The sequence below is a fragment of the Salvelinus alpinus genome, chromosome 19 (genome assembly GCF_045679555.1).
Source record: "Salvelinus alpinus chromosome 19, SLU_Salpinus.1, whole genome shotgun sequence".
NCBI classification, from domain to species: domain Eukaryota; kingdom Metazoa; phylum Chordata; class Actinopteri; order Salmoniformes; family Salmonidae; genus Salvelinus; species Salvelinus alpinus.
Window position 1 is genome coordinate 45,359,394 of NC_092104.1, and position 24,852 is coordinate 45,384,245.

General features: G+C 43.2%; 1 protein-coding gene across 3 annotated transcripts; it reads right to left on the reverse strand.

Annotated features, from left to right (window-relative positions):
- Window positions 1–408: 408 nt before the first annotated feature.
- Window positions 409–13,411, reverse strand: pomt1 (protein-O-mannosyltransferase 1). Of its 3 annotated transcripts, none has more exons than XM_071353772.1 (20): window positions 13,238–13,411; window positions 12,634–12,785; window positions 12,195–12,301; window positions 9,109–9,159; window positions 8,844–8,990; window positions 8,589–8,697; window positions 8,319–8,378; window positions 8,030–8,123; window positions 7,762–7,917; window positions 7,464–7,594; window positions 7,243–7,338; window positions 7,044–7,136; window positions 6,808–6,904; window positions 2,443–2,535; window positions 2,221–2,341; window positions 1,874–1,971; window positions 1,661–1,774; window positions 1,358–1,484; window positions 1,079–1,256; window positions 409–970 (listed from the first exon to the last, which is right to left on the reverse strand). In XM_071353772.1, exons 1-20 carry the CDS (start codon window positions 13,373–13,375, stop codon window positions 796–798), a joined length of 2,337 nt encoding a protein of 778 aa, XP_071209873.1. In that variant the 5' UTR covers window positions 13,376–13,411; the 3' UTR covers window positions 409–795. The 3 variants fall into 3 exon arrangements, with proteins under 3 accessions (XP_071209873.1, XP_071209874.1, XP_071209875.1); XM_071353773.1 differs by having other exon boundaries at window positions 12,634–12,760; window positions 13,238–13,399; XM_071353774.1 differs by lacking the exon at window positions 12,634–12,785 and having other exon boundaries at window positions 13,238–13,350.
- Between the last annotated feature and the right edge of the window lie 11,441 nt (window positions 13,412–24,852).

The following is a 24,852-nucleotide window of genomic DNA, read 5'->3' on the forward strand; positions in this document are numbered from 1 at the left end:
AATGCTTGTGCTTCTAGTTCCGACAATGCAGTAATAACCAACAAGTAATCTAACCTAACAATTCCACAACTACTACCTTATACACACAAGTGTAAAGGGATAAAGAATATGTACATAAAGATATATGAATGAGTGATGGTACAGAACGGCATAGGCAAGATGCAGTAGATGGTATAGAGTACAGTATATACATATGAGATGAGTAATGTAGGGTATGTAAACATAAAGTGGCATAGTTTAAAGTGGCTAGTGATACATGTATTACATAAAGATGGCAAGATGCAGTAGATTATATAGAGTACAGTATATACATATATATGTCGGATCAATAAAATCTGACCTTTAAAAACTATTGTGTGCTGCGCTACGGACAGAATCCCGGGCTAATTCTTTACAATGAATGCAACATTGTGGTTTATTAAGTTTTTTATTTCAATTGTTATGCAGCCTTAAATTCCACATGAAGAAATGGTTAAAAAGTGGTTCATCACAGTGACATTTTTGGGTAAACATTCCCTTTTGAAATTATACGGAAAAATACTTGTAAACATTTCATGGTTTTCACATTGACCGGAGCTGTAGAAGTGTGAGATGCCTCAAAGATTTAAACAGTTTCTGGACCCAAAGTTCTCTGATCCCATGTAGATGCACTCACTAATAAAATTAAAGTAATCCACTCTACCAAACATGTTTTTAATAAGCCCTTCCTTTGGAACGGTTCCCTTAGGCGCTTCCTGCCCTGTGCAAATGTACGGCTTCGCCTCTCCCCAGTCAGTGGGGGTGTACGGTTAAGACTTAACGTCTGCGAAACAAGATGTCCCAACTGTCCCTCCAGCGCAACGAAGCCAGCTGCTCGGCGCTCAGTTCTGGCTGACCATAGGTGAGAGGACTGAAGGTCCGGAAGGACAGATATACCGAGGACAACCCTGCCAATACAACTCCATGAAGAGCACACCGGAGAGAAGCACACCTAGAGAGGAGGAGAATGTTTTAAAATGGAATGATTAAGACCTGTCATGAGAAAGGCAACCGCGTGACCTGATTCAATCCCAACCCGAGACGAGTCATTGGTGCCCACCTCAGCATGTGTGTGTGCAGGTGCTCCAGAACCACAGGGATCAGCAGGATCTGGAAGGTGAGAGCTGGCAGGTAGTGATACAGGAACAGTGTCTTCTCCATCATGAAGAAGGGCAGGTAGTTGACAGCCCAGCCACCAGCACACACTACTCCTGCCTGAAGCAGCTGGCACCAGGTGGCTGGACAACAAAATCAAACATTACATGACTGCTTTTAACATGCCACTTTGCAATGTGTCAACATTATGTTAGCGTTTACATATTGTATGTCCGAAAGGTACCTTCTGGAATGTCTTCAATTTTCCGTCGCCTCCTTAATAGATACGATAGGAAAAGAAGGACGTACACCACAAGGGCGATGTTTGCCAGGGTCCAAGTGACAAAGTTGCCAATCAGGTGGATCTGGGCCTGAAACAGAGGGTCAAAGCTAATCAAGCTAACACGTGGTTGCGCCATTCCATTTCAATGTAAGAATTCATTAATACACACAACTGTTCAAATCTTGGCTGGAGTACAGTAGAGATATTGGAATATAAACACAGCACCCTTGAGTGAATGACTGACAAAGGTTGAAGCAAACCTACATTGCTCGCGGGGTGGAGCCAGTACGCAATGTTGGTATTCATCGTGATCCATTCTAGAGGTGAAGAGCTGTACTTGTGTTCAGAATCCTCATGCTTTACCGTCAGCATCTTCCACTGTCAGACCAACACAAAAGGAGAGAACATGTGAAGTCCACCAATGAAACGGCATCAACAAGGAATCACGTGCTCATAGGTATGCTATCCTATTCTTACCTGTAGCTCCAGGAATTTTGCAACGAAGGTGAGGTTGCGGTTGATGTCAATGTGTGTGGGGGAGTGTAGCTCCAGCTCTCGCTCTCTCTGCTCCAGACCTGAAAGATAAATTAAGCCATTCTCTCAACATAACACCCACGACACAGTAACAATTACACAATGTGTAGCGATTCGGTTAAGAAGCCTGAGGAATGAGTTGAATAAATGTGTCATGAAGGTTGTTAGGAATGACACAGCAACACTCAAAAAATGTTATGACTGGTTTCATAAAGGTTTTATGAATGCCTTATGTATAGCCCCTGTAAGTAAAGTGTTACTGAACGTAGCTGAGTGTTCGGACAACTTACTCCTGCCGTAGCGGTGCTCCTCAACATTCCAAACACCGCTGGGCTGGTAGCCCTTGTAGATCTTATCCCCCACCACTTCCAGCTGCCTGTAGCCCCACTCTGGAAGGGAGGAACCGCTCAGCTGCACGTCGACAACATGAGAAAGAGGGCTTGGAGGTTAAACAGATAAAACAGTAAAGACAAACAGTTTGTTGAGAAATCCCCCGGGCTCCCTGAGCGTACCTTGAGCACAGCCGAGGTGTTGATGTGAATCAAACGTACTTCAGAGAGAATAGTCTTCCAGACATCTTGTTCCGCCTCCCTGTTCGCAATGTCCTACAGAACAGAGTTAAGAACAATGTCAGTATGTTTCTCTTGTGGTCTAATATACTGCATATGTACACTCAGTGGCCAATTTATCTAGTAACGGGTTTGAGCCCCCTTTGCCTCCAGAACAGGCTGAATTCTTTGGGGTATGGAAGCGTTGCTCAATTGGTATCAAGGGACCCTGTGCCAGGAAAACATTCCCCATACCATTACACCACCAGCCTGTGCCGTTGACACCAGGCAGGATGGGGCCATGGACTCATGCTGCTTACGCCAAATCAGGGATTTGTCAGACCAAGCAATGTTTTTCCACTTATAGTATAGCTGAGAGTTTTCAGCTATACTATTCGTGGCTGTTTATTTACCACCACAGATAGATGCTGGCACTAAGACCGCACTCAGTCAGCTGTATAAGGAAATAAGCAAACAGGAAACCAACTCACCCAGAGGCGGCGCTCCTAGTGTTCGGAGACTTTAATGCAGGGAAACTGAAATCAGTTCTACCAAATTTCCATCAACATGTGCAACCAGAGGGAAAAAAAATCTAGATCACCTGTACTCCACACACAGAGACGCATACAAAGCTCTCCCTCACCCTCCATTTGGTCTATCCGACCACAACTCTATCCTCCTGATACCTGCTTACAAGCAAAAATTAAAGCAGGAAGCACCAGTGACTTGGTCTATAAAAAAAGTGTTCAGATGAAGTAGATGCTAAACTACAGGACTGTTTTGCTATCACAGACCGGAACATGTTCCTGGATTCTTCCGATGGCATTGAGGAGTACACCACAGTCACTGGCTTTATCAATAAGTGCATCGAGGACGTTATCCCCACAGTGACTGTACGTACATACCCCAACCAGAATCCATGGATTACAGGCAACATTCGCACTGAGCTAAAAGGATAGAGCTGCCGCTTTCAAGGTGCGAGACTCGAACCCGGAAGCTTACAAGAAATCCTGCTATGCCCTGCGACGGACCATCAAACAGGCAATGCGTCAATACAGGGCTAAGATTGAATCATACTACACCGGCTCCGACGCTCGTCTTACGTGGCAATGCTTGCAAACTATTACAGACTACAAAGGGAAGCACAGCCGCGAGTTGCCCAGTGACATGAACCTACCAGACGAGCTAAATCACCTCTAAGCTCGCTTCGAGGCAGGTAACACTGAGGCATGCATGAGAGCATCAGCTGTTCCGGATGACTATGTGATCACGCTCTCCGAAGCCGACGTGAGTAAGACCTTTAAACAGGTCAACATACACAAGGCTGCAGGGCCAGACGGATTACCAGATCGTGTGCTCCGGGCATGTGCTGACCAACTGGCAGGTGTCTTCACTAACATTTTCAAAATGTCCCTGATTGAGTCAGTAATACCAACATGTTTCAAGCAGACCACCATAGTCCCTGTGCCCAAGAACACAAAGGAAACCTGCCTAAATGACTACAGACCCGTAGCACTCACATCCATGAAGTGCTTTGAAAAGGCTGGTAATGGCTCACATCAACACCATTATCCCAGAAACCCTAGATCCACTCCAATTTGCATACCGCCCAAACAGATCCACAGATTATGCAATCTCTATTGCACTCCACACTGTCCTTTCTCACCTGAACAAAAGGAACACTTATGTGAGAATGCTATTCATTGACTACAGCTCAGCGTTCAACACCACAGTACCCTCAAAGCTCATCACTAAGCTAAGGATCCTGGGACTAAACACCTCCCTCTGCAACTGAATCCTGGACTTCCTGACAGGCCGCCCCCAGGTACTGAGGGTAGGTAGCAACACATCTGCCACGCTGATCCTCAACACTGGAGCTCCCCAGGGGTGCGTGCTCAGTCTCCTCCTGTACTCCCTGTTCACCCACGACTGCATGGCCAGGCACGACTCCAACACCATTATTAAGTTTGCAGATGACACAACAGTGGTAGGCCTGATCACCGACAACGACAAGACAGCCTATAGGGAGGTGGTCAGAGACCTGGCCGTGTGGTGCCAGAATAACAACCTATCCCCCAACGTAACCAAGACTAAGGAGAAGATTGTGGACTACAGGAAAAGGAGGCCCGAGCACGTCCCCATTCTCATCGACGGGGCTGTAGTGGAGCAGGTTGAGAGCTTCAAGTTCCTTGGTGTCCACATCAACAACAAACTAGATTGTTCCAAACACACCAAGACAGTTGTGAAGAGGGCACAATAAAGCCTATTCCCCCTCAGGAAACGAAAACGATTTGGCATGGGTCCTGCGATCCGCAAAAGGTTCTACAGCTGCAACATCGAGAGCATCCTGACTGGTTGCATCCCTGCCTGGTACGGCAATTGCTCGGTCTCTGACCGCAAGACACTACAGAGGGTAGTGCGTACGGCCCAGTACATCACTGGGGCTAAGCTGCCTGCCATCCAGGACCTCCTCACCAGGCGGTGTCAGAGGAAGGCCCTAATGATTGTCAAAGACCCCAGCCACCCCAGTCCAAGTCTAGGACAAAAAGTATTCTCAACAGTTTTTACCCCCAAGCCATACGACTCCTGAACAGGTAATCAAATGGCTACCTGGACTATTTGCATTGTGTCTCTTTTACGCTGCTGCTACTCGCTATTTATAATTTATGCATAGTCACTTTAACTACACATTCATGTACATACTACCTCAAATTGGGCCGACCAACCAGTGCTCCCGCACATTGGCTAAACGGGCTATCTGCATTGTGTCCCGCCACCCGCCAACCCCTCTTTTACGCTACTGCTACTCTCTGTTCATCATATATGCATAGTCACTTTAACCATATCTACATGTACATACTACCTCAATCAGCCTGACTAACCGGTGTCTCTATGTAGCCTCGCTACTGTTATTTTTCACTGTCTTTTTACTGTTGTTTTATTTCTTTACTTACCTATTGTTCACCTAATACCTTTTTTGCACTATTGGTTAGTGCAAAAAAGTAAGTAAGTAAGCATTTCATTGTAAGGTGAATACACCTGTTGTAATCGGCACACGTGAAAAATAAACTTTGATTTGAATTGAGATGGTTTGGGATGAGTTGGACCACAGAGTGAAGGAAAAGCAGCCAACAAGTACTCAGCATATGTGGGAACTCCTTCAAGACTGTTGGAAAAGCATTCCAGGTGAAGCTGGTTGAGAGAATGCCAAGAGTGTGCAAAGCTGTCATCAAAGCAAAGGGTGGCTACTTTGAAGAATCTAAAATATATTTGGATTCGTTTAACACTTCTTTGGTTATTAAATGATTCCATGTGCTATTTCATAGTTGTGATGTCTTCACTATTATTCTACAATGTAGAAAACAGTAAAAATAAAAACCCTTGATTTTTATTTTACCTGTATTTAACTAGGCAAGTCAGTTCAAGAACAAATTCTTATTTTCAATGACGGCCTAGTAACAGTGGATTAACTGCCTTGTTCAGGGGCAGAACGACAGATTTTCACCTTGTCAGTTCAGGGATTCGATCTTGCAACCTTTCGGTTACTAGTCCAACGCTCTAACCACTAGGCTATCTGCCGCCCCAGAGGTGTCCATGAGTAGGTGTGTCCAAACTTGACACACACGCGTGCGTTGGTTCCAGTATCTCAGACGCGGGTGGCTTCCTGGGCTTTTCACGCACAATAGTGTCTAGGGTTTATCGAGAATGTCGGCGGCAGTCCTGTGGGCGAAAACAACGACTTCTCATCAGCGAGAAGGAGAATGGCAAGAATCGCGCAAGCTAACAGGCGGGCCACAAACAAGCAAATAACGACGCAGTACAACAGTGGTGTGCAGAACAGCATCTCAGAACACACAACTCGTCGTTCCTTGTCACGGATGGGCGGCTCCAGTGGACACGCGATCACCAACACTGGACAATTGAGGAGTGGAAAAACGTTGCCTGGTCCGACAAATCCCGGTTCCTGTTGCATCATTCTGATGGGAGTCAGGATTTGGCATAAGCAGCACAAGTCCACGGCCCCATCCTGCCTGATGTCGGTGGTGTAATGTTTTTCGAACACATTAGGTCCCTTGATACCAATTGAGCAACGTTTCCATGCCCTGAAGAATTCAGGCTGTTCTGGAGGTAAAGGAATGGTCCAACCCGGTACTAGATGGGTGTACCTAATAAAGGTTAACTCTTTTGTGGACATTGGAAAGAATCACAATTCAAAATAATGAGCATAAAATGAGTGTATACGTTATTGTGATTAAATGCATGTAAAACAAAAAAAGGTGCAGTATGAGGTGGTGGGAGTGTGTGTGTGTGTGTGTCCGTATGTCTCACCACTTTCCAGAGATTCTGGGCTGGCATTGACACATTGAAGTCAATGTAGCCAGACACCTCCTGTGCGTGAGGACTCATGGGAGCTGCAACGTCGTGCCTGAGAGACCATAGATAATACTAATGATGAGGTTAGGCAGTAGCTAAGCACAGTAACGTGACTAATATATTGGTTACAGATACATTGGCTGGGGGCGCAGACGGAAAAGGCGGTGTGCAGAACCGTGGCTATACAGTACGTGTTGAGGAGGCGGGAGGTCATGCCGTGAAGAAGCTGGACAACATCACCATGGCGAACAGGGCGGGGAGGGCTGCTCACAACAAGGTCTTGTCTGGAAGAGAATCAGATAAACAACATAGCAACCGTTTAGTGGATAAACACTGCATCACAATGTGGGGGTGTTCTAGACATCCAAATTAAAGCTGGCCTGCACAAACCTGCCTGGATCTTTGATTATCCACCAATTGTTGACATCTTTGAACGGATAACAGGTCACTTGCTGCTGGTGAGAGCTACCACGCCCATTTTCATACCTTCAGAGCACCAAAAAATAAGAAACTGGTCATGCTGCAAGAACAGAAATGCACTACATACTAGTGTTGTCACGTGCATGGTCCAGATCTGATAAAATAATTGAGAACCAGAAACGCCCCCTCACCTGATGGGATAGTTGGCCTTATGGGAGTGTAGCCAGCAGGGGATGGGTTTACTGGAGACACTGCGGAGGGTCACCTGAGAGCCATAGACCACCTCCAGAGGCTGACCCTGAGTGATCCTGGCCAATCCTCCCTGAATACAGCCAAACACACTAGATATAACCCCAAATGACATGCAGCAGAGCAGCGCCACTACCCAATGTCAAGTCTTTTAAAAACACTTCATAAATCCAATAGAACATTTTGGTGGGTTGCTTGCCATCTCAACTGGATCTCAGAGAGAGAGAGAGGGATGCTGACCTCTAGGCTGGCCTGGAAGGCACTGCTCATCATCTGGTCGTGTGGGCCACTGCGGTAGAGCAGGTTCAAATGCACATAGAAGAAGCCCAGGTAGAGCAGTAGGGGTAGGACCACGAGGGCCAGGAAGCGGGTCACTACCTGCATCAGCACCACACTCTGCACGGTTGGGAGACACTTCAAACATTAGCAGTATGCTTCTGGGAAGTCAAGCTGTCCATTTGAATTCATGGATATATTCATAAACAAAAAACAAACCTAATGAACTCACATTTCTCAGTGCTCTGTCCCCAATAAGTTGCCACGTGTGCACGGCCGCCAAGCCCAGCAGCAGAAAGTAGGTGAACAGACCCATGTACTTCACTCTGATGAATGGGAGAAGCAGACCGTTTACACATGCATGCAAACAAACCCAAACCTTCATAAGTGAGACCTAAAGAGGTAAACACCCACAATCGCAAACATGACCATGGGATGACTGTGAAAAACGGTTTAAACTTCAGTTTTCAATACATTAATTTCCATCCAATTAGTTTTAAAATGTGGCTGATTGAACTAACCCCACAGCACAGGCACATGTGACTCCAGTCAGCACCAGCCACGCCAAACTGACTGGTGAGCTAAAAAGGACGAAGAGAAACATCAGCTGGCACGTACACAGGCTGAGAGCACGCCGAGCGGACACTACACATCAACCAAAATCAAGGAAGTGGGGTACATTTCTGCTAATCGCCACTGAACATGGTTTGTGTTGGTGTGTGTTAAGATGTGTTGGTGATCATGGAATGACAACCCCTTCCTAGTAGGTACAGAGGAACTGCAACACTCACCCGCGTTGTGCATTGTGAAATCTGAGGTAGGATACGACAGCGAGCAGCAGGAAGAAGATAAGCACAGATTCCAGCAGCATGAAGCGGGACTGAACAATCAAGGAATTCTCTGTTTCACAAAAACAGAAAATACATAGTTGATCTTACGTCACTCAATGGAGATGGCAAACAATGAGCAACAATGGAGTCAAAAATGTAATATACAAATCCAAATACAACTTTGACTGTATAGGAGGAAGTATAGGACAACATTACCCATGAGGAAGAGCAATGCAGCCCCCAGTGCTGTGAGGTGTGAGTACCCAAGTTCCACTACCAGAAGGTAACACAGGGGTACACACAGTGACCCCGCCAGGGCCGGTATCAGTCTTAAACTCCATACAGGCACATTACTGGAGTACTCTGCAATGAATCATAAGAAACAACAACTTGATTAAACAACTTAAGAAAAGCACATACATTCAGATGTTGGGAATTAGATCTAAAGATGCATTGGCAATGTAGTAATTAGATTTCCTACCTGCTCCAATCCTGTTCCAGATAAAGTTACCATCAAATCCACCAAGATAAGCTGTATAAATTAGAGAAACAACAATGAGTATTATTCAAAGTCTGCTATTCCCAAACTGGGGTAAGCCAAATAAAAATGTGATTCACATTTTCAAACAGCCCATTTAGATTTTCCAACGGAGCTAAACATTTGGGTGATGTTTTTTTCTCGCCTGAGTAGCCTTGTTTCACTGACAAAAATAAAATTAAACCATTTAGCGTTCAGCGAATAACTGTCAAATACAGCTAGCCTTGTCAAATAACTAATATCCAGTCACATTAACCGTTACTCTCTTGCGGGAATTCCACTAACGGTCCGCATGTAGCCAAACGTAGCTGCTGCTCATTCAGTTTGCTCGAAAATGGATAAATGGTTAAAAAAAAGTAAGGCCCGCATCCATAGACATGTATAAAAACAACAGATACCATGAATAAGAAGGGGCTAGAAGCATCTTATATGGTAAGCTACTGAGTGACTAGGACAGGCAAGCCCCATACTATTGTGGAGGACTTAATTCTTCCCGCTGCCACGGATATGACTGGGACAATGCTGTGGGAAAAGGCCCAAAAAACTATACAGACAATGCCTTCATCAAACAACACTGTTTCACGACACATCAATGACATGGCAAGAGATGTTTTTGAAACATTTACTGCTTCGCATACAAGCCAGTGAACTCTATGCGTTACAGCTGGATGAGTCAGATGTGGCGGGCCTGGCACAGCTCCTGGTATATGTCCGTTACGTTTATGGGAGGTCAATTAAGTAAGACATCCTCTTCTGTAAACCACTGGAAACCAGGACAACAGGAGAGGATATTTTTAAAGTACTGGACAGCTTTGTGACATCAAATGGACTTTGGTGGTCAAGATGTGTTGGTATCTGTACTGATGGTGCAAAAGCCATGAGAGGGAGTCATAGTGGAGTGGTAACGTGCGTGCAAGCAGTTGCTCCCGACGCCACTTGGGTACACTGCAGCATCCACCGAGAGGCTCTTGCTGCCAAGGTAATGCCTGACAGCTTGAAAGACGTTTTAGACACTACACTGAAAATTGTCAAATTTGTTAAAGCAAGGCCCCCGAACTCTTGTGTATTTTCTGCATTATGCAATGATGTTTTTTTTTTTTTTTTTTTTTATTGAGAGATGAGCTTAAAGTTCTTTACTGGCCATAATTTTCATTGTCTGACCGTTTGCATAATGATAAGTTTCTCACACAACTGGCCTATCTCGGTGATATTCTTTCTCCCCTGAAAGAGCTGAATCTAGGATTACAGGGACTCTCCGCAACTATATTCAATGTGCGGGACACAACTGAGGCTTTGATTAAGAAGTTGGAGCTCTTCTCTGACTGCATAGGACAACACAGGTCTTTCCATCATTGTATGATTTTTTTGTGTGCAAATGAACTCAAGCTTACGGACAATGTCAAATGTGATATAGTGAAGCACCTGAGTGAGCTGGATGTGCAATTACGCAGGTACTTTCCTGAAACGGACGACATGAAGAACAGGATTCGTTATCCCTTTCATGCCCTGCCTCCAGTCCACTTAACAATATCTGAACAAGAGAGCCTCATTGAAATTGCAACAAGCGGTTCTGTGAAAATTGAAATTAAATCAGAAGCCACTGCCAGATTTCTTGATAGGACTGTACTCAGAGTATCCTGCCTTGGCAAATCGTGCTGTTAAGACACTGATGCCCTTTGCAACCACGTACCTATGTGAGAGGTGATTCTCGGCCCTCACTAGCATGAAAACTAAACACAGACACAGACTGTGTGTGGAAAATGATTTAAGACTGAGACCCTTTCAAGCACATCTTTCTCATTAACCTGTGGTGAGTTATTCACCATTTTTGATGAACAAATAAGGTTTTATATGTAAAATAAGGTTTTATATATTATTATTAGTGTCCTGGTCCCATAAGTGCTCTGTCACTTCCCACAAGCCGGGTTGTGACAAAACCTCACTGTGTGAGTGGCAGGCTTACAATGATGGCAAAAAACAACATTTGAGAGTGCGCTGACCCTGGTGCTAGAGGGGGTACGCAGCTGGAGGTTTAATGTTTGAAGGGGTACGGGACTATAAAAAGTTTGGCACCACTATTTTAAGTGAAGGGATTAAAGGTTCATCACAAAATGAATTTCTGTGTAAATGCTAAATAGAATACACTACATATACAAAAGTATGTGGACTTCAAATTAATGCGTGGACCTTCAGATTAGTGTGTGGACACCCTTTCAAATTAGTGGATTAGGCTACTTCAGCCATTTCCGTTGTTGACAGGTGTATATAATTGAGCACACAGCCATGCAATCTCCATAGCCAAGCATTGGTAGTAGAATGGCCTTACTGAAGAGCTCAGTGACTTTCACCGTCTTGGATGCCACCTTTCCAACAAGTCAGTTGTTCAAATTTCTGCACTGCTACAGCTGCCCAGGTCAACTGTAAGCGCTGTTATTGTGAAGTGGAAACGTCTAGGAGCAACAACGGCTCAGCCACAAAGTGGTAGGCCACACAAGCTCACAGAACGGGACCGCCGAGTGCTGAAGCACGTAATGTGTAAAGATTGTCTGTCCTCATTTGCAACACTCACTACCAAGTTCCAAACTGCCTCTGGAAGCAACTTCAGCACAATAACTGTTCGTCAGGAGCTTTATGAGCTTTATGAGAGCAAGGCCTAATCGCCCATCAGTGCCCGAACTCCCTAACGCTCTTGTGGCTGAATGGAAGCAAGTCCCCACAGCAATGTTCCAACTAGATGTGGAAAGCCTTCCCAGAAGAGTGGAGGCTGTTATAGCAGAAAGAAAAAAAGGGGGGGGGGGGGGGTCCAATTCCATATTAATGCCCATGATTTTGAAATAAGATGTTCCACGAGCAGGTGTCCACATACAAAACATTTCAGTAGATTTCATACAAAACTACTCCAGAGTCCAATGGCGGTGAGTTTTACACCACTCCAGCGGACGCTTGGCATTGCGCATGGTGATCTTAGGCTTGTGTGTGGCTGCTCGGCCATGGAAACCCATTTCATATTGTAAGGGTTCAGTACTTACCTCCAAATGCTAGAATCATGTGACCAAGAGGTGGACCACTCTCATCAATAAAGAAGACCTGCTTTGTGTAGAGAGATACAAACTGTCCATAGTACACCTCATCAAACCTGTAAAACATCAAAGAGGGTTTCAGGGTAAACTACTGTCTTATTAAAAAAACTTAATTTGCCTTATCTACCAAGGGCAGTCCAGTAGCTGTGACAGTTAGGGGGCAGTATAGTATGGGCTACTGTTGTTTAATGTGGGTCCTTCAACACCAGGATTTGCAGACTTTTGTTCCAGTACAGTTCTAGACTTAACACACAGATTGATTCAACTAATCAGTGGCTCTATCAGGTGTGTTCCGTGTTTCACACTGGGTTGGAACAAAAGCCTGCACACCCTATGGGATCCAGACCAGGAGAATTACATAGAGGTTGGATATACAGTAGCTACTTACACTACAGCTTTAGGGAAGTTAATTCCATACAGTCTGGACAAAAGTCCAAGGGCTGTCACCATCACCAAAACCAAGTTGATTTCGGTTCTGATCACAATAGGCAACTTGATAGACGTCAGCATGGCTCCTGTGTGCCAAGTTGTCAGCATTAACTACAAGGATTCAATCATAACCAATGACAAAATCAGACAATTGTTCCCACTTTACAATCTAGTTAACAATCGAATAAAATACGAGGCTAGAGACTGATTGGATCCATGATGCTTGCATGGCCATAATTGTCTGTACAAAATGTAGCCAGCTACTGCTCGCTAACATATGGAGCAAAGAACATCACCTATATGCAAATAGGCTACCCATTGAATTACATACCGAACAATTTAGGATATCTAGGCTACCTCTGTTGTAAATACATAATTCAGACTGATTCCAGTGTTTCCCCTAACTAGCTAACTAATTATACCTAGCTAACCGACTAGCTAACCTTTACGCACTCCATTCCACCCACTCTTAGCAAGCTAACCTTAGCCTTTAGTCTTCTAGCAACATTTGAGGACGCGAATGTATATTATTAACTAGCTAGGTACGATGGCCATACAATTACCTTTAATTTGGCACTGTTTCGGAATGTCTCAACATTTCGATGCCAGCACGGCTTTCCATCAGTGAGACCATAAATCGGTAATCGACTTGAGGGCCTGCTGCAGTGGAGACGATGGCCGCGTTCAGACGTTGCATGCATCAACCAATGCTTGCGTGCTACCTCATTGTCTGTGTCTTCGACTGTAATTAATGCCGCGTTCAAACAGTGTTGCATCTTTTTTGGCAATGTATTCAAGTTAGGAATCTGTGGCAAGACATCAGTAGGTTTATAATTGAACACATTTATGACGATTTTACACTATTGTGGAGAGATGTACTGCTTGAAATCTTTACTTACGATAGAAATAAATAATTATTATTTTGGCAAAATATCATATTCACAAATGTAAATTTTCAAACAAAACACCACATTTTATTACCTTACAAAAATAAATGTAACTATATTTTAAGACAATTAAATACTATTATATATAAAAATATATAATAAAAAAAGAAGAAAATAAAAAAGACAATACAAAACAACTGGGAACACCTCCATGGTCTCATTACACTCCAGCTTGGAATTCCGAGATGGATGACCGTTCAAAACGATTTTTCCCAGTCTGAGATGTTTTTTTGTCAGAGTTCCCAGTTGTAATGAACTCGGTAATAGGGGAACCACATGTTTATTTTTTTATTTTTTATTTAACATGTCCCAGATTGTGCAGTTACATATGTTGTCCCTTTGTCCCGCAACCAAACAATCAAGACTTCATATTCATTTGATGAGAATTTACATTCCAACCTATTTATTTTGCAATCACGTTGCGCTTATGACAGCTATACAACTCAGTGGCCAGTAGTGATGGGTCGTTCGCGAAAGAGTCGGCTCTAAGAGCCGGCTCTTGTAGTTGAACGTTGGGAGCCGGCTCGCATATCAGAAGAGCCGAATCTATTTATAAAAATATATTTTTTAATTCAAATATGAATATTCATTTTTTTATTTTTTATGAATAGAATTAACTAATTCAAATGAAAAAAAAAAATAATAATAATATAGGCCTAAATGCTCAAATCTACACATTCGTTCTGACTGTCTGCTCAGACTAACAGCCTCACCTGTTGTTCCTGTCAATCAGACACGCAGTGTCAACCAATGAACCAAAGATGCGTGAGGGAGGGCTGAGCCAACTCACTCACAGTCACACACTTTGCAGCCGAGGAGAGAGAGGAAAGACAGCCATGAAAACAGCTGGAAATTTAGTCGGAAGTACAGTAGCATTTGGATGCATTTTAATAATGTAGACAATGTTAGAGCACAGTGTAGAATTTGCCAAAACAAAATCTCATATTAAGCCGGTTCTACGCACAATCTACACCGGCATATACAAACTGTGCACCCAACTGTGAAGCTAGCTGTAGCGGAGCTTCGAGAAACTAGCGGGCATCCACATGTGGAGATGTATACACTCAGTCAAGTAGGTCTACTCCGCGACCCACAGCAACGCAGTCTTTCTATGGACCAGTTTATGCCAAAGTCTATGTCTGTAGCAAAACAAGGCCAAATTGATATTGCATTGGCTAAAATGATTGCCACCGATTTCCAGCCGTGTAGGACAAAGGTTTTAGAAAATATATCAATAGTCTAAATCCAATGTACAAATTTCCAAGAAGGAAAAGCATTTCAAAATCACGTATTCCACAACTGTATGAGAGCACATAGGCTTCAGTGTGGGAAAGAGTCCAAAAAGCTACTGCAGTTTGCCTTACCACTGACTACTGGACATAAAGGGAAAACACGTCTTACATGTAACTTCAATTAAGATTTTTCGATGTCGAGCTGTCTTCTGGACTGCTTTGAGTTCAGCGACAGACACACCCCAGAGAACTTGGCAGAGGAACTGTTAAGAGTGGCCAGAGAATGGCAAGTAGATGGAAAAGTGGTCTGTTGTGTTAGCGACAATGCAGCTAACATAACCAAAGACATGAACATTTTTAAATGGACCCATCATCCATGTCTTGCCCACACAATCAACCTGATTGTAAGAGATGCTCTGAAGGTGATGAAGCCCACTGTGGACAAAGTGAAAGCAGCTGTGGAATACTTCCACAGGAGCACAGTAGGTGCTGAAAAACTAAAGTCTACACAACGCTAGATGGGGATGCCTGAGTTGAGGCCAAAACAAGACTGCACTACAAGGTGGAACATTTTATATGTTGAAGCAGTTTCTTGAGTCAAATGATGACATCATTTCTACCCTGGCCATTGTCAAAGCACCTGTTGATGCTCTGACCCAAGAGGAATGGGAGGTGGTGGAGGAGGTGTGCAGAGTCCTGGAACCCTTTGAGCAGGTCACTGTGGAGAGAGGTACAGTGGAGAGAGGTACAGTAAGCAGTTATTACTACATTATTTAATCCAGTATTTTATATATATATATATATATATGAGCAGTAGATGAGAATGTAGTATCAGTAGACAAAACATGAACCTGAACTAATAAGTTACTGTTCTCTCTTTTCAGCTATGTGACAGCCTCAAAAATGATACTCCTGTGTAAGGGTCTGCAGCGAATCAGAGCCAGCCGCCAGAGAGAATCAAATGTAACCACAGGACATGTAACAGAGGGGTGACAGAAAAGAGGGACCAGTTTAATGTTTTAAGTGGGATGCTGCAGTTTTGCACATTATTTATTTTTCTTTGATATGGTGCAATATTCTATTATGTTGTTCAGATTGTATTTGTTTTGAATGGTTAGATTTATATGCACTTTGTTTATATACATTAAAAAGTTATACTTTACATGCAAATGTTTAATAGCATTCTTTTTCATAACAAACCAATGCATTTTTAAATACATTGTGGTTATGGTAATGATTTTAATTAGAATTGTTTTAACACCAATCATAGTCAAACTATTGCAAACTGTTTGACTTGAAAACATTTTTAAGAGGTGTTTGGGAGCCGAGCCGGCTCACTGAAAAGAGCTGGAATGCCCATTACTAGTGGCCAGTTTGTTCAATATGGTCTAATTACAGACAGCAATACAAGGCATTTCTTTACATTGGTGTTCTTTGATGTCAGGTAAGGCTCATTGGTACCTGCCATTGGTTGGTCCATTGATTTCTTCCAACTGGCTGGTGTGTTTACGGACATATTCAATCAATCCCTATCCCAGTCTGCTGTTCCCATATGCTTCAAGAGAGCCACCATTGTTCCTGTTCCCAAGAAAGCTAAGGTAACTGAGCTAAACGACTATCGCCCCGTAGCACTCACTTCCGTCATCATGAAGTGCTTTGAGAGACTAGTCAAGGATCACCTCCACTCTGACACCCTAGACCCACTCCAATTTGCTTACCGCCCCAATAGGTCCACAGATGAAGCAATTGCAATTACACTGCTCTAACCCATCTGGACAAGAGGAATACCTATGTAAGAATGCTGTTCATCGATTACAGCTCAGCATTTAACACCATAGTACCCACCAAACTTGTCATTAAGCTCGAGACCTTGGGTCTCGACCCAACCCTGTGCAACTGGGTCCTGGACTTTCTGAGGGGCCGCCCCCAGGTGATGAGGGTAGGAAACAACATCTCCACCCCGCTGATCCTCAACACTGGGGCCCCACAAGGGTGCGTTCTCAACCCTCTCCTGTATTCTCTGTTCACCCATGACTGCATGGCCATTCATGCCTCCAACCCAATCATCAAGTTTGCAGACGACACTACAGTGGTAGGCTTGATTACCAACAACGACGAGACGGCCTACAAGGAGGAGGTGAAGGCCCTCGGAGTGTGGTGTCAGGAAAATAACCTCACACAACGTCAACAAAACAAAGGAGATGATCGTGGACTTCAGGAAACAGCAGAGGGAGCACCCCCCTATTCACATCGACGGTACAGTAGTGGAGAGGGTGGAACGTTTTAAGTTCCTCGGCGTACACATCACGGACAAACTGAAATGGTCCACCCACACAGACAGCGTGGTGAAGAAGGCGCAACAACCTCAGGAGGCTGAAGAAATTTGGCTTGTCACCGAAAACTCTCAAACTTTTACAGATGCACAATCGAGAGCATCCTGTCGGGGTGTATCAACGCCTGGTATGGCAACTGCTCCACCCACAACCGTAAGGCTCTCCAGAGGGTAGTGAGGTTTGCACAATGCATCACCAGGAGCAAACTACCTGCCCTCCAGGACACCTACACCACCCGATGTCACAGGAAGGCCAAAAAGATTATCAAGGACAACAACCACCCGAGCCACTGTCTGTTCACCCTGCTATCATCCAGAAGGCAAGGTCAGTACAGGTGCATCACAGCTGGGACCGAGAGACTGAAAAACAGCTTCTATCTATCTATCAAGGCCATCAGACTGTTAAACAGCCATCACTAACATTGAGTGGCTGCTGCCAACATACTGGCTCAAATCTCTAGCCACTTTAATAATAAAAAATGTAATTTTTGGATGTAATGGATGGATGTAATAAATGGATCACTAGTCATTTTAAACAATGCCACTTTAATAATGTTTACATACCCTACATTACTCATCTCATATGTATATACTGTACTCTGCATCTTGCCTATGCCGCACGGCCATCGCTCATCCATATATGTACATATTCTTATTCGTTCCTTTACACTTGTGTGTATAAGGTAGTTGTTGTGAAATTGTTAGATTACTTGTTAGATATTACTGCACGGTCAGAACTAGAAGCACAAGCATTTCGCTACACTCGCATTAACATCTGCTAACCATGTGTATGTGACCAATAAAATGTGATTTGATACCTGACATTGGTCAGTTCAAGGTTGTTTATATCAACGAGCTTAAGGAATTCGAATAAAATAGATTTTTTTTGTCATTTGCGCCAAATACAACTGGTGTAGGCTTTACATGAATTGCTTATGAGCCTTTCCCAATGATGCAGTTAAAAATAGTAACATGAGAGGAATAAAATACACAACAATGGTGCTCTCCCTTCTTTCTCCTCTAGTCCACATATGACGAAAAAGCACTCGTTTTAAAGGAATGCTTTAGATACAGTATATATGTATTTTTTACTTTGCTTGACTGTCTGTGGATGGCACATGATGCAAAACTATTTATCAGAATGAGCGTTTTGTACCGTCATGAAACAGCACTTATAAACTTGACATTTAGGCCTACTCTTGTCCAACACTTCAAACTCGGATTGTATAGCCTACAAACGTATTAGACTGTATTTTTTTTAAAATTACATATTTAACAGTAATAAAGTTGATGAATGACCATTCAAAGTTGAAAACATTACCACAGTCTAACACTGACAAAACTAAACTAAAATTAGACTGCGTGTGTGAATTTCTGGCAAAGTGAGAGGTTATAACTCTGTTGCCTTCAGCTATCCTCAGCAAGAAACCTCACAATCTTGAAACATGATCTATACCAGTGACGTCGTGGTAAACTCTGATCGCAATACATGGTGAATAAAGTAACTCTCCCTAAACTTTCAATGCATTTTTGGGTAAACCCTCTCACAAAATAAAAAAAAGGTGCGTAAACTGCGTTTACCCTCCATTACACCCCTGATCTCTACTGTATATAAATATCCATATATCAATACACAAATATAGAAACACTATGTCTAATAGTGAGATTTGTGGTGACGCAGGGAGCAGGAAAATGCACTCACCTACCTGAATGGTACATTATTAGCACTCATGCACACAGACCTCTTCAGAGTCATCAGAAAACAAACACATTATTATTCTAATAATACATTTTATTTTAAGCGCTTTTCAAGACGCCCAAAGTCACTTAACACCAAAGTCTCAACCAACTTCATCGCTTCAGTCAAATCACATCAAACTGTATTACAATCTTTCAGTTCACACAGGATCTTCAGTTTCATAGTGCTTGGATCAGTATCCTCTCCTCACAAAAAGAGCAGGAGACAAATAGACAAACATTTCCATTCCCTTTTCCTATGATGACGTTATTACTTGCAGTCTGGTGTCTCTAATCAAAGGGCAACAATAGCATCTGGGTCAGAGGAACGTAATACATACAAACCTTAAAAACAGAGACGTACTTGGTTTAACCCTGGCCAACCCTGGTTCTGGAGAGCTACAGGGTGAGCAAGCGTTTGTAAGTTTATCACTATACGCACCTATCAAAGCACTGTCAGAATTATGCATACAACCAATGCCCTTAGTATTCCAAGTTTATCTTGTAGAAAATATAAAATACAGTCGGCACAAAACGCTGATAACAGTGTACAATTTAATCTACCCTGAATAAAAATATAAACGCAACATGCAACAATTTCAAAGATTTTACAGAGTTACAGTTCATATAAGGAAATCAGTCAAATTCATTAGGCCCTAATCTATGGATTTCACATGAATGGGAATACGGATATGCATCTGTTGGTCACAGATAACTTTAAAAAAAGTTGTCTTGGCCATTGTGGAGAGGTTGGAGTCTGTTTGATTGAGTGTGTGGACAGGTGTCTTTTATACAGGTAACGAGTTCAAACAGGTGCAGTTAATACAGGTAATGAGTGGAGAACAGGAGGGCTTCTTAAAGAAAAAACTAACAGGTCTGTGAGAGCCAGAATTCTTACTGGTTGGTAGGTGATCAAATACTTATGTCATGCAATAAAATGCAAATTAATTACTTAAAAATCATACAATGTGATTTTCTGGATTTTTGTTTTAGAGTCCGTCTCTCACAGTTGAAGTGTACCTATGATAAAAATTACAGACCTCTACATGCTTTTTGTAAGTAGGAAAACCTGCAAAATCGGCAGTGTATCAAATACTTGTTCTCCCCACTGTATATACTAGGCGTGTCAGAGGAAGGCCCTACCGCATGGCAAGCGGTACCAGAGCGCCAAGTCTAGGACCAAAAGGCTCCTTAACAGCTTCTACCCCCAAGCCATAAGACTGCTGAACAATTAAATAAAATGGCCACCTGGACAATTTACATTGTCCCCTCCCTTTGTTTTTACACTGCTGCTACTCACTGTTTATTATCTATGCATAGTCACTTTACAAATTACCTCGACTAACCTGTATCCCCGCATATTGACTCGGTACCCCCTGTATATAGCCTCGTTATTGTTATACAATTTTAGTATGTTACTTTTTGATATACACTGCTCCAAAAAATAAAGGGAACACTAAAATAACACATCCTAGATCTGATTGAATGAAATATTCGTATTAAATACTTTTTTCTTTACATAGTTGAATGTGCTGACAACAAAATCACACAACAATTATCAATGGAAATCAAATTTATCAACCCATGGAGGTCTGGATTTGGAGTCACACTCAAAATTAAAGTGGAAAACCACACTACAGGCTGATTCAACTTTGATGTAATGTGTGTGTGTGGCCTCCACGTGCCTGTATGACCTCCCTACAACGCCTGGGCATGCTCCTGATGAGATGGCGGATGGTCTCCTGAGGGATCTCCTCCCAGACCTGGACTAAAGCATCCGCCAACTCCTGGACAGTCTGTGGTGCAACGTGGCGTTGGTGGATGGAGCGAGACATGATGTCCCAGATGTGCTCAATTGGAATCAGGTCTGGGGAACGGGCGGGCCAGTCCATAGCATCAATGCCTTCCTCTTGCAGGAACTGCTGACACACTCCAGCCACATGAGGTCTAGCATTGTCTTGCATTAGGAGGAACCCAGGGCCAACCGCACCAGCATATGGTCTCACAAGGGGTCTGAGGATCTCATCTCGGTACCTAATGGCAGTCAGGCTACCTCTGGCGAGCACATGGAGGGCTGTGCGGCCCCCCCAAAGAAGTGCCACCCCACACCATGACTGACCCACCACCAAACCGGTCATGCTGGAGGATGTTGCAGGCAGCAGAACGTTCTCCACGGCGTCTCTAGACTCTGTCACGTCTGTCACGTGCTCAGTGTAAACCTGCTTTCATCTGTGAAGAGCACAGGGCGCCAGTGGCGAATTTGCCAATCTTGGTGTTCTCTGGCAAATGCCAAACGTCCTGCACGGTGTTGGGCTGTAAGCACAACCCCCACCTGTGGACGTCGGGCCCTCATACCACCCTCATGGAGTCTGTTTCTGACCGTTTGAGCAGACACATGCACATTTGTGGCCTGCTGGAGGTCATTTTGCAGGGCTCTGGCAGTGCTCCTCCTTGCACAAAGGCGGAGGTAGCGGTCCTGCTGCTGGGTTGTTGCCCTCCTACGGTCTCCTCCACGTCTCCTGATGTACTGGCCTGTCTCCTGGTAGCGCTTCCATGCTCTGGACACTACGCTGACAGACACAGCAAACCTTCTTGCCACAGCTCGCATTGATGTGCCATCCTGGATGAGCTGCACTACCTGAGCCACTTGTGTGGGTTGTAGACTCCGTCTCATGCTACCACTAGAGTGAAAGCACCTCCAGCATTCAAAAGTGACCAAAACATCAGCCAGGAAGCATAGGAACTGAGAAGTGGTTTGTGGTCACCACCTGCAGAACCACTCCTTTATTGGGGGTGTCTTGCTAATTGCCTATAATTTCCACCTGTTGTCTATTCCATTTGCACAACAGCATGTGAAATTTATTGTCAATCAGTGTTGCTTCCTAAGTGGACAGTTTGATTTCACAGAAGTGTGATTGACTTGGAGTTACATTGTGTTGTTTAAGTGTTCCCTTTATTTTTTTGAGCAGTGTATATACACAGTATATATTTTTTTCACCTTAGTTTATTTAGTAAATATTTTCTCAACTCTATTTCTTGAACTGCATGGTTGGTTAAGGGCTTGTAAAGTAAGCATTTCACGGTAAGGTCTGCACCTGTTGTATTCGGTGGATGTGACAAATCAAATCAAATTTGATTTGTTCAAGTAGGCTATCCCATCCCCATTTTTAAAGATCGCCCTACGTCCAACTACCAAAGACACGCTCCAGGCCTGCGTATGCACACAGTGCAATGGAACGGGATAAATGATTTACATCATCATGCTTCTGACCTGATCCCATTTGGAAATATTGTTGGTTTAAAAAAAAGATTGCTTTTTAATCAAGTGAAATGAAATAAAAACAAACCTATTAGAAAGATTCTCCAATCCATGGGTTTATGGTGAGAACGTACTGTACATGGCTATTTCTTGAGAAGTGCAAATATTACCTGTAAGATGGTTCCATGACGTTTATAAAACATTACATTTCCGAGCAGTAAAATGGTGAGTGGACATTCCCCCTTTCTCTTTATATTGGATCTTAATCCAGCCCCTGTGAAAAGTTTGTATGTGCGTAAAACCCTCCATAGTCCAAGTTGCCTTTTCTGTATTATACACCCACAGGTAGAAATGATGGTGCCTGTAACTATATTTAAACATAGCCTATTTAAAACAAGTTGTTTCATTTTTATTAGAATTATATGATATATTTTTTAGGCCTTGATTATTGACTATGTTTGGCATGTCCATGTCCAGACTGCAATTTACAGCAGGCCTAGCCGCTATATCAGTGTGAATGCTATAGCCTATGTTTAATAATGTATTTCTGTATTGAAGCAATGCAATTAGAACAAATATGAACTGCAAACATGTTCAACATATTTAGCAAATTTGGGGCAGACTATATATTACTATGCCCTTTCACGCCACTGCCAGCTACTGCACCCATAATTCCCAGTTGTGAAAATAGCAACAATATTTGACACCCCGAATCTCTAACGCTACTGCCAGCGCAATCAATTCAACACTCAAAAAGCTCACTTCAATGAAGTGAGGAGAAAAATGGTCCAATGTAGCAGAACGGATTATTTCCCCGATGTTCCCGACTGAGCTTCTGACTGTCATATTTAATGCCTGATTAGAAATACAGTACCAGTCAAAAGTTTGGACACACCTACTCATTCCAGGGTTTTTCTTAATTTTTTATATTTTTTTACATTGTAGAATAATAGTTAAGACATCAAAACTATGAAATAACACATGGAATTATGTAGTAACCAAAAAGTGTTAAACAAATACAAATATATTTATATTTGAGATTCTTCAAAGTAGCTACCCTTTGCCTTGATGACAGCTTTGCACACCCTTGGCATTCTCTCAAGCAGCTTCATGAGGTAGTCACCTGGAATGCATTTCAATTAACAGGTGTGCCTTGTTAAAAGTTAATTTGTGGAATGTCTTTCCTTCTTAATGCTTTTGAGCTAATCAGTTGTGTTGTGACAAGGTAAGGGTGGTATACAGAAGATAGCCCTATTTGGTAAAATACCAAGTCCATATTATGGCAAGAACAGCTCAAAAAAGCTAAGAGAAACAACAGTCCATCAGTACTCTCCTTGGACAAATAGCCCTGACACAGCCCGGAGGTGTGTTGGGTTAATGTCCTGTTGAAAAACAAAATGATAGTCTCACTAAGTGCAACCCAGATGGGATGGCGTATCCCTGCAGAATGCTGTGGTAGCCATGCTGGTTAATTAAGAAGACATGAAGGTCAGTCAATCGGGACAATTTCAAGAACTTTTAAAGTTTCTTCAAGTGCAGTCGCAAAAACCATCAAGTGCTATGATGAAACTGGCTCTCTCATAAGGACCGCCACAGGAAAGGAAGACCCAGAGTTACCTCTGCTGTAGAGGATGAGTTCATTAGTTAACTGCACTTCAGATTGCAGCCCAAATAAATGCTTCACAGAGTTCAAGTAACAGACACATCTCAACACCATCTGTTCAGAGGAGACTGCGTGAATCAGGCCGTCATGGTTGAATTTCTGCAAAGACACCACTACTAAAGGACACCAATAAGAAGAAGACTTGCTTGGGCCAAGAAACACGAGCAAATGGACATATCGGTGGAAGTCCAAATTTGAGATGTTTGGTTCCAACCGCTGTCTTGTGAGATGCAGAGTAGGTGAATGGATGATCTCCGCATGCGTGGTTCCCACCGCGAAGAATGGAGGTGTGATGGTGCTTTGCTGGTGACACGTCTGTGATTTATTTAGAATTTAAGGCATATTTAACCAGCATGGCTACCACAGCATTCTGCAGGGATACGCCATCCCATCTGGTTTGCGCTTAGTGGGACTATCATTTTGTTTTTCAACAGGACATTGACCCAACACACCTCTAGGCTGTGTCAGGGCTATTTGACCAAGAAGGAGAGTGATGGAGTGCTGCATCATATGACCTGGCCTCCACAATCCCCTGTCCTCAACCCAATTGAGATGGTTTGGGGATGAGTTGGACCGTAGAGTGAAGGAAAAGCAGCCAAGACTGTTGGAAAAGCATTCCTGATGAAGCTGGTTGAGAGAATGCCAAGTGTGTGCAAAGCTGTCATTAAGGCAAAGGGTGGCTACTTTGAATAATCTCAAATATATATATTTTGATTTGTTTAACACTTTTTTGGTTACTACATGATTCCATATGTGTTATTTCATAGTTTTGACTTCTTCACTATTATTCTACAATGTAGAAAATAGTCAAATAAAGAAAGACTCTTGACTGGGACTGTATGTTTTATTCATAAGGAAAACCTCCATTGACCCTCCATTCATTCTATGCTTACTTGATAACACGCAAGTGCAGACTGCATGGTATGACTATGGCGGGGAGAAGGAATAATGCCAACAGCTCATGAAGAAATACTGCAGGTTTTATTTATTTGCACAGGGATTTGTGTG